This window comes from Scleropages formosus, chromosome 8 (assembly GCF_900964775.1).
Source record: "Scleropages formosus chromosome 8, fSclFor1.1, whole genome shotgun sequence".
Classification (NCBI taxonomy): domain Eukaryota; kingdom Metazoa; phylum Chordata; class Actinopteri; order Osteoglossiformes; family Osteoglossidae; genus Scleropages; species Scleropages formosus.
Genome location: NC_041813.1, coordinates 15,799,314 through 15,809,928, shown reverse-complemented (window position 1 = coordinate 15,809,928; position 10,615 = coordinate 15,799,314). Strand labels below are relative to the sequence as shown.

Here is a 10,615-nt window from a genome sequence, read left to right as displayed (position 1 = left end):
TCTACCCCTTCCTGACCTGTTCAGTAAAGACTCAGAAACCCCCCCTCCAGTCTGTTGATTACAGTTACCATTTCCCTGAACTTCTGTGGTCACAATCTGACATTCTCAGGAGACAATTAATGGTAAAAAGGTTTGCAGTATAAAGTTGAATTTACACAGATGCTTGCTGTATGATGCTTTGTGACCAGCCACTACAACAAATGTGATTCAGCTATGGGCAGCTATGCTTCTGGGGTGCATCGGGCAGCTCTGGTGCCTCACGGCTCCTGAGCAACAGATTTGGACATGAATTTGAATTTGGCTCCTTCTCTGTGGAGTTTGCATGTTCTCCTCATTCTGTGACACTTTCTTTCAGGTACTCTGATTTCCTTCTGCAATCCAAAGACATGTATTTTAGGTGAACTGGCGACTCAAAGTTACAAAAGTTACGTATGGGGTACATTGACTGTGGTACATTGATGGCTGAATGATTCTATGAAGTTTAGTGTAACTAATAGTCAAGGAAGTTGGGTTAGAGAAAAGCTTTGACTAATGCACCTGTCAATCAGAACCTTGACCCCTCCTCCCTCAAGCATTCACCTTTATAGAGAAAAAAATAAGTTCAAGATTCACCTTCTATTCTCATTTGTTTATTTAGCAGACACTTTTCTGCAAAGCGACTTCCAATGAACTCTATGCAGTGTTATCAGCCCACACACCTTATTCACCAAGGAGACTTACACTGCTAGACACACTACTTACAATGGGTCACTCATCCATACATCAGTGGAACACACTCTCTCTGTCACTCACGCTCTATGGGGGAACCTGAACAGCATGTCTTTGAACTGTGAGAGGAAACTAGAGCACCCAGACCAGAGGAAACCAACTCAGACAACATGCAATAAAATGCAAACTAAGCAGGGACCAACCCACATCCTTTCGTGCCACTCAGGTGCTGTGAGACAGTAGTGCTCCTCGCTGTGCCACCTTATTCACCAGTCCTCCATCATCATTAGGTGAAGATTCATCTGTCATTCACCAATGCACAGAATATCTTAGGTCAAGATTCACCTACTTTTAAAATTGTCCTTCTCTCAGTGGCCATCTTTACATGTTTTCTAAAAATTTGTAAATAAAGAAACACACACACACACACACTTTCTGACCCGCTTGTCCCATATGGGGTCGCAGGGAACTGGAGCATACCCGGAAACACAGGGCGTAGGGCCAGAGGGGGAGGGGACACACCCAGGACGGGATGCCAGTCCGTCGCAAGGCACCCCAAGCGGGACTCGAACCCCAGACCCACTGGAGAGCAGGACCCGGTCCAACATTTTAAAGTAATTTTAAAATAACAAAAAGTAATAAATTACTTAATATTATATCATAAAGTAAAATGTGTGTGTGTGTGTGTGTGTATGTAAAAATAAATATTAAAACAAACATTAAAAGTTTAATTTTGATCATTAAAAACAATAAAATAATTAATCAAATAAAGAAGAGAAATATAAAGTTTACTTTTAATAATTTAAAAGGAAATAACTACATTACTAAAAATTAGAATATTATTTTATAATTTAAAATAAATTCAATAAAAATTAATTAACAGAAAATAAATGTATAAAAAATAAAAATATAGTAACATTTACGAATAAATAAATTAAGTGTTTTTGTTATTTTATTTTAGTTTTTCGATTTCTTGCGTCTAGCGGCAATTGCAGCTCTGCTGAGCCTTCCAGAAATAAACAAATAAACAAAGAAACTGAATTTGAATTGGAAACCAACCAATCACACAGCACGTTACACCCAGGCCTATCCGCCACTTCTTTGGTCACGTGTTCTATCTGCGACTTGCGCAGTGTTGAATCCATATAGATAATGTATGTCATGACGAGTTTTTTTTTTTTTTTATTGTGGAAATCGGTTTGCTTCTGAATAATTTCCTATTAAAGGCCAAATCTGCCTTGCTTTTATAGTGAATACAAAGAGTTGTCTATAGTACCGCGACGTTGTAAGTTTACGATGTGACGACGGGTAATTTGTTTTCCTCTGTAAAACACCTTTGTTTCAAAGTTTCAGCTTTCAAAACTGTTTGAAAAGGTCAAGATTCATTTCGTTTGTGCAATTCCTCAATGAAAATTCGGCGTCGAAGTGCTTGAGGGGGTTGGGTTCAAGGTTCGGATTGACGGGTGCATAAATGGAGAGGTATAAACATGAAGACGAAAAGATTTGTCGCTCTAACTTCGTTATTCGCTCCAACACTGCAGGGGGCGGCATAGGTCTTTTCAATATTTTGACCCGGCTAAATACCCACCAGTAGGGTACAAAAACAGCAGTCGCGTTGCTCACGGTCTCATTTGAGTGTTGCACACGGTCTTATTTCAGCCTAGCGCACGCGGCGTTCCGGCGCACGTGGTAATCCAAGACTCGCGTTACATCATGGCGGGGTCGCTCGAGAAGAGCTCTCTATGCGCTTCAAATAAATGATTTTTTTTTTTTTGGTACACTTTAATGTCGTGGCTTTATTTATCTGTAATAATCTGATACCATGGGGAAGTCGAGGGTAAGAAGATGCCGCCGGTTTTTCCTGTTCGATCAGCATTGATCCCACTGACTGAATTATTTATCTTAGTTTCTTCTGGTTTTCAAAAAAACTCATTAATTTACCAACGTTAGTATTGTTACTAAATATTACTGTTAAAATGTAACTTTTCTTGGACGTATGTGTGGTAGATTAACAGATGAGATGGTTTTAAAATGAATTTGTTAACGAGGTAAATCCTAAGTTTTTTTGGTCATATTTGTGAATACTTTACTCAATCATCATGCATCCAACCAGATAACAGATATTAACAGTTATTAGTTACATTTCTGTGGGACACCCATCTGTAATTATATATATATATATATATATATATATTTTTTTTTTTTTATTGAAATTAATCTCACATTTATGATTTTTCTTGGTAAGTAACTTAGTCTGCTAGGTTTGCTTACAATACTTAACATACCAGTGATTAATAGCAGGGTCATTTTTATTGTTCTGGAGTCAGGATAAATGTCTTCTTCAAGGGTGATGTTACAGCAGAAGTGGGATTCAAACCTGAGTCTTTCCATTGCAAGGTGATGCTGTAACTGCTGTGCCCCCTGCTGCATAAATGTTTTGTTTTGTTTTGTCTGTGGTCAGACAAAGAACCAGAAGAAGGCCCGTCTAAATGCGCTTCGCGTGGCCCAGGAAGAGTACTCCACCATCCCGCATTCCTTCGTCTTCCACCGCGGGCAAGTCGGCAGGAACGTGGGCCAGCTGGTGATGGACGTGCGACGTGTAATGGAGCCCTTCACTGCAAGGTCTCTCAAGGTCAGTCAGACCGTCTGTCTGTCTGTCTGCAGGCAGGAATCCCAACATGCTCTCTTCCAGGGTGAGGTCTGTGGAGGTCTCATTAAACCTGATGCCCATTTCTCTGTAGGTGCGCAAAAGTAATGTCTTGAAAGACTTTGTCTCTGTGGCGGGTCCACTGGGAGTGACTCATTTTGTCGTCTTCTCCAAAACACCCACTACTGTAAATATGGTGAGTACAAATTAGAAATGCCCTGTATTGCCTTTGACATTTTGCCACGCCTAGTGATACGTTGTTCCTCAGTTGTTGTTGTTGGGTCCCATCGAGACGATGTCGACTCATTGCGACTCTATGGATAGTTGTCCTGAGAAGTGTCTGGTCTTCTGCCAACTGGCTAAGACTTGAAAGTGGGCATTCATGGCTGTGGTGACTGTTCTCGATCCACCGTGTAGCAGGCCTTCCTCTTCTACATTGACCTTCCGCTTTGCCCGGCATGATTGGTATTTGTGTTCATTTCTCTTTGCAGCGGTTGGCTCGCCTGTCCAAAGGACCTACAATGTATTTCAAAGTGCTGAAAGTGAGTACCTTTTGTAAATGATTGGATGGGGCTGGCTGTACAGGGTTTGTGAAAATGTCATTTGTGGGTGATCCATGTGGCATTGATAGTGTTCAAAAGCTGACAAACCTAGAAGTATAGACATTATGAGCAAGTTAATTTTAAAAAAAAAAAAAAAAAAAAACACTTGAAGTATCACATTCTTTGCTTGTTGCTGAATGTGACATTAATGACCTTCATTCTACATATAATTAATACAAGTTGATGTGATATTTAGTTCCTTACTAAAGGCTGATCTCTTGTTCTTTCACTCAGTACACTCTCATAAAAGATGTTGTGTCATCCCTGAAGAGACACCGCATGCACCAGCAGCAGTTCACTCATCACCCTTTGCTGGTGCTCAACGATTTTGGTATGGAGGGCATGCAGGTCAAGTTGATGGCCACAATGTTCCAGAACATGTTCCCTACTATCAATGTGCACAAAGTGAGTTGAGATGGGTGGGAGGGATGGGCTTTTGTCAAATGAATGTTGTGATGTAGGAGGGCCCTGGACACCTGTGATGAAAGTATAGTCTGCTGAGGTCACCTATGATCTCAATCTTTTAACTTGAATCTATCCTGATCTCTGGATTCCTCCCCTTCAAGCAAGAAGAAAACATGCCTTAGCTGATTTCTACACCCCCCCCCCCCTCTCTTTTGCTCTAAGTCTGACTGTTTGGTTTTTTTAATTGCAGGTGAACCTGAATGTCATAAAAAGATGTGTTCTGCTGAACTATGACCGTGTATCACAGGAGATAGAATTCCGCCATTAGTAAGTGTGATTTGATTTGCATGCTATGAGTAGCATCAAATTTACCATAATTTTTTTTTATGCAAATATTTATGGGGTAGCTGGTAGGGTACTGGTTAGAGCTGATGCCTTTGGACCCAAAAGCTGTGTGGTTCTAATTCCACCTTCAGCTGTTGTACCCTTCAGCAAGGAACTTACCCTAAATTTTTCCAATAAAACTACCTAGCTGTATACATGGATTAGTAATTGTAAGTATCTTAACTTTAAGTCGCTTTGGTTAGCTAAACAGATAAATGTAAACTATTGTTGTATTGGCTCATTTGGGTGCAAGTGATGAGCATATGAATCATGACTGCACAGTGATTTGTGTTCAAAGTAAACGCCCTGATTGTACCCAGTTGGCCAAACTGAAGCTGGAAAATGTGTGTTGTGGCAATACCCTCTCAGCAGTGTGAACTTGTGTGTTTCCCATTCTTCTCCCCTTGCAGCAGCCTGAAAGTGGTCCCCGTGGGGATGAGTCGTGGGGTCAAGAAGCTCATGCAGGAGCGCTTCCCCAAAATGAGCCGCCTGGAGGACATCAGTGAGCTCCTCATGAAGTAAGTAGTTCTGGTGCATGCAACCATATGGATGGAGTTGGCTAGTCTGTGCATTGCTGACTTTAAAATAATTCACGCGCGCGCGCGCATTTTCGGAACTGCTTGTCCCATACGGGGTCGCGGGGAACCGGAGCCAACCCAGTAACACAAGGCGTAAGGCCGGAGGGGGAGGGGACACACCCAGGACGGGATGCCAGTCCGTCGCAAGGCACCCCAAGCGGGACTCGAACCCCAGACCCACCGGAGAGCAGGACTGTGGTCCAACCCACTGCGCCACCGCACCCCCTGCTTAAAATAATTCATCTAGTCTAAATACAAATACCAGTGTTTTTTCTAAATTAACAGAATGAGAGTCTGTATAATTGTGATGAAATGGTTGAACTTAAGTCACTTGGTTCTACCGTGTTTGGATGCAAATGATGCAGCTTTTAACTTTGACTGTTCAGTGATCTTATTCAGAGTAAACGCTCTGATGCATCCTGGGGTAGGGCAGTTGCAGGCTGCTGCCACCACTGCTGCTTGTTAGTGCTTAACGCTTTCTCTCTCTTGCACTCATTGCAGAGGGGCCAACCTGTCGGAGAGTGAGGCAGAGCAGGATGGGGAACACAACATCACTGAGCTGCCCCAGGTGTTCTCTGGTCGTGGCAACATGTGCTCGGAGCAGAGTGCCGTGCGGTTGACAGAGGTAACAGCAACTTGTTAGTGCCTGTCAGGGGAGCTACATGATGAGAGCATAAACTTACTGATTGCTGTGATGCTTTTTCACAAAGTAAACGCTTTCTGATGCTCCCTGGTACATGCCTGTGTGTACATATGCTCGTTTGTCCGTGTGTAGTTATGTGCCATGCTTTAACTACTTTCCCCAACTTGCTCTCAGATTGGTCCTAGGATGACGCTGAAGTTGGTGAAGATTGAGGAGGGCCTGGGGGAGGGGAACATACTGTACCACTCTCTTGGTGAGTGCATGCCTGTTTTTGCGTCCCTCCCCTCTTATTCTTTCCATAGATTTTGAGGACAATAAATGCCCTCTGGTGCATCTTGGAGGATGCTGCTGTTGTTTTTGACCAAGGTCATTCCTTCTTTGTATAGTCAGTAAAAGTGATGAGGAGCTTCAGGAGATGCTGAAGAAGAAGGAGGTGAAGCTTAAGCAAAAGGAGGAACGAAAGAAGCAGCAGGAGCAGAACATTGCCAAGAAGAGGGAGAAAAGAGAGGAGAACAAGTCAGTTTGAGTAATTACTAACACTCTTAGTAGGCCAGTTGAAGTTCTGTAGTAGAATACGGTCTACTAAAGTTAGCCGAAGTTCAAGGTATAAATTCTTGAAGATGCAAAAACTTAGTCCAACGTCTCAATTTAGATAATGTTAAGCCTTTGAGTATAATTTTTTTTTTTACCTTTCTCTAAGGTTTTTACTGTAGCCAACCAATATGTAAATTGTGTAACCAGTGCATAAAGTGCCTGTTACTAAACCTTTATTTGCTGTAAGTTTGTGGTATACTGTGACTTTGAATTTGCAAACAAATCAAGTAATGAACAGGCTTCCAGTTCCAGCGGTAAGTTGAGGAACCAAAGTATGTATTCTGTCTGAATTACTGGGTTTGATGGCTGGTGTGGACATCAACAGGAAGAAGAGTCTGGCTGGAATGAAAAAGAAACATCAGCAGCAGGAGGAAGACACAGACAGCGAAGTAGAGGATCCTGGGCAACATGAAGACCTGGCGGTAGCTGACCAGTCAGATGATGAGGCTGAGTATTACAGACAAGCTGTAGGGGAGGAGCCGGATGAAGGTAAAAGATTCCACCATATTGACACGGCAGTGTGACTATATAATATACCACACTTTTGTTCTGAATTTTGCCATCTCTTCCGCAGATATGTTTCCCACAGCCAAGAGGAAGATGAGCCTCAATAAATCACCGAGGCCCTTCAAAAAGAGGAAGCTGTCAACAGGGAGAGAGTCAGCCAAAATGGGCAAGAAAAACAAAGGAGGCCCAAAGGCCAAACACTCTGGTAAATCTGGTGACAAGGGCCAGCCTGGGGAACAGAAACAGCGGAACCAAAAAGGCAGTAAAAAGTTTGGAGTGAAGAAAGGAGAAAAGGGTCTGAAATTTAAAGGACAGAAGGGTGGTGCTAAGCCTGCTTTTAAGAAAGGGCCAGGTGCCAGAGGGGTAAAGCAGGGTTTCAGACGGAAGGGAAAAGGAAGGCCAGGAGCCAGCATCTGAAGCAAGACATGAGTGCTTCTCAGTGACTGATTAACTGGCTCCTCAATGTCTGGACAGAGCCATGTGGAACAGCCTTCTCCCTACTGGTACTGGTAGACCTATGGAACTGCCTGCCATCTGCCCCTTACTGTCTGGGCATACTCATTACATCTGCTGGAGTCAAACTGAAATAGTGCTACCATTGCAGTATGACTGTCCTGGTTTTGGGTGGAGACTGTGCCATGTAAATTTGTTCTGTTGTCTGCTGTTTGTACATTGAAAACTAATTTACATCATTAAAGTGGTGTTTTTATGTTTTACATGTAAAGATGGTATTTTGGTGCTGTCTCTGGCAACTTTAGTACACATGCACTTTATCATGCTGAAAAGCGAGATTTTCCCCTAGTGACAGGACAAAGCTATGCATCTAACAAGTGTTATTCTAACAATTTTAGGAGAAACCATGTCAGTGCTGAACAATTACAATACCTGTTTGTAGAGAGACAGTATTTTAAAGACTTGAACCTGAGGACACTTTGTCTGCATTTGTAAATAAATTTGTAGTTTTATAGCATTGCACAGTAATGAAAAAGACCAAGCGATAAAGAGGCATTGAACGACCCGCATTACTGAGAGGTTTAAGGGCGAGTGGGGAAAAGGTGTTTATTGGAAACAGTTGGGAATTGTGGGAAAGCTGTAAAATAGTCCTTCAACTGCTGTGAAGGGGTGACAGGGATTAACAAGGAGGTGAGTGCCTGTCGAGGAGGGTGTAAAGGTGAAGAAAAGCTTGGAAAAGGCTAGGCAGGCTGCTGAGGTGTAGGTCCTTGAGGAAAAACATGGGAGTGCTTTTATACAGCAAACCTACTGCATCCAGCTGCTGACGGTCGAGGCACGAACTTCCGAATATGCGCACCTCGTGGTGGAGTGCCAAGCTGTGCTGTTGTGTGTCTGAGTAAAGAGTTTAACATGTAATGCATTTCATGAACCCTGAATGCAGAAGGCTGGCAAGTTCCTTCATATCATTCATGTCATTTGTCCGGGTCTGGGGTTCAAGTCCTGCTTGGGGTGCCTTGGGGCAGACCGGCATCCCCTCTGGGGTGTGTCCCCTGCACCGCTGGGTTAGGCTCTGGCTTGTTGCAACCCCACTTGGAACAAGCAGCTTCAGTCATGGTTTGTGTTTGAAGACTTCTTGCACATATAACACCCCTTCTTTAAAAGGGTGTTTTATTCCCCTTGCTTTTATTGCACAATCGCAGGTAAAACAAATACAACCAAAACCCAAGTGTACAAAATATGTAGGCCTACACTTAGATGTCTCTCACAAAATTAGAAGTACTCAGTCCATCTATCAGTCAAGTGAGTACAGCTCTACAGTCTCAGCTACAAGTTTTCGCAAGTGTAACTCCATCTTTTTACACTTTGCAATCATCTGAAGCATTTATATATTATCCAATCAGCAGCTGACTTTTAAATGCATCGGTCTATAGAGAAGCTGAGCTATAAAGCCAGAAATGTTGTTTCTGTACGTGAGAAGCTGGACGAGACTTCTGCTAAGTCTTTCAGCATGGTAAGCCGTATGATGAAAGCAGAGACAGTTTGTGCAATGGGGGCACTGTGACTCACCCCCCCACTCCACGCACGCACTGTCTGAAACCACTCGTCCCAAGCGGTGTCATGGCAAACCGGAGCACAACCCAGCAACACAGGGCGCAAGGGGACACACCCAGGACGGGACACCAGTCTGTCGCAAGGCACCCCAAGCAAGACTCGAACCCCAGCCCCAGGCCCACCAGAGAGCAGGCACAGGCCAAACCTGCTGCACCCTCTCACTCCACACCCACCAGTGCTCATTGAAGTACTGAAGTCTGAATGCCCGTAGGTGCTGTGATGTGATGCCGAACCCCATATGGGTTAAATATGGGTTCGGCATCACATCGCAATACATAAATAATATATTTATTATTAAACAAACAATTCAGTAACTCACAACATAAAAAGATTAATACAGAAAAATCAAACCTAGTCAGTAAACAAAAAAGTAAATAAAAATACACAAAATAAAATACATTACAAGGCAACCCCATAACCAAGCATATTACATCATAGCCTTAACAATATTACAGTAATTTGCAGTCTTAATGACCTCCTTATTAATACTATATTCCTCAGTAGTTTTTATGTATTGCTTAAATTCTTTAAGTAAAGCAGAAAAGAAAAGACGGACCTGTGTATATATTTGGCTACAATAATTATTAAATTGAAGATATGCCTATTTCTCTATGCTTGTATGAGTGCAAGAATCCAAAGAGTACTTATTGATAAAGCAAAGCAAAATCCTTACACAGCTTTCAGCAATGAACTTAGAGACATCTTTGCATACTTTTTTGTTGTATCTTTTATTGGTGGGTCGGTGCTGTTTGATGTCGTGTGGAGAGACGGTTCATGTACACACACACACACACACACACACACACACACACACACACACACACACACACACACACACACACACACACACACACACACACACAGAGAGAGACAGAGACAGAGAGAGAGAGGCTGAAATCGCTTCTCCCGAGCGGGGTCACAGCGATCCGGAGCCTAACCCGGCAACACAGGGCACAAGGCTGGAGAGGGAAGGGACACATCCAGGACGGGACGCCAGTCGGTCGCAAGGCACCCCAAGCGGGACTCGAACCCCAGACCCACCGGAGAGTTGCGCCACCGCGCCCCCCGTAGTGAGTTCGAATTTGTATAATTTAGGACGCGATTCACAGAACTGCCACTAGATGGCGATAACATTCTAACATTGATAACATTCTCTGTTCGGCGAAAATGCGAAAGAAGTGAAGAGTTTTGCCTCAGACTGTGTACGAGCCCAAGTGGGGCGCCGGGCGTTTTTCTTGGTATTTTTATTAAATGTAACGTCGTTATTGGAAGAAGCTGCAACGGTGTTAGTGACAACATTTGGTATAACAGTGCCAGAAAAGGTGAGGCACAGAGTCTGCCTGGAGTGCATGTGGAAAAGCACAATTTTACATGTATCCCATTCTTGAATTTCCTGAGAAAATGCTTAACACTACAATTTGTGTACGATCTTAAGAGATTTCTTTGACCTGTCTCTTAAAAAGTATTTGTGAGTCAGCAGGCA

The 10,615-nt window shown here is 43.1% G+C and overlaps 1 protein-coding gene across 1 annotated transcript; it reads left to right on the top strand.

Moving 5' to 3' along the window:
• Positions 1-2,074: 2,074 nt before the first annotated feature.
• On the top strand, positions 2,075-7,786 carry ppan (peter pan homolog). The gene is made up of 12 exons (XM_018754546.2): positions 2,075-2,545; positions 3,170-3,340; positions 3,450-3,551; positions 3,847-3,897; positions 4,192-4,362; positions 4,613-4,689; positions 5,157-5,264; positions 5,826-5,949; positions 6,142-6,220; positions 6,354-6,483; positions 6,887-7,050; positions 7,136-7,786. The coding sequence occupies exons 1-12, from the start codon at positions 2,531-2,533 to the stop codon at positions 7,483-7,485; spliced, it is 1,542 nt and encodes a 513-aa protein (XP_018610062.1). The 5' UTR covers positions 2,075-2,530; the 3' UTR covers positions 7,486-7,786.
• The last annotated feature ends 2,829 nt before the right edge of the window (positions 7,787-10,615 follow it).

Excerpts from the sequence above, each read along its gene's own strand:
- ppan (XM_018754546.2), top strand. Across the intron at positions 5,950-6,141 it reads GTGCCGTGCGGTTGACAGAG|ATTGGTCCTAGGATGACGCT; the intron begins GTAACAGCAACT and ends ACTTGCTCTCAG. Across the intron at positions 6,484-6,886 it reads GAGAAAAGAGAGGAGAACAA|GAAGAAGAGTCTGGCTGGAA; the intron begins GTCAGTTTGAGT and ends GGACATCAACAG.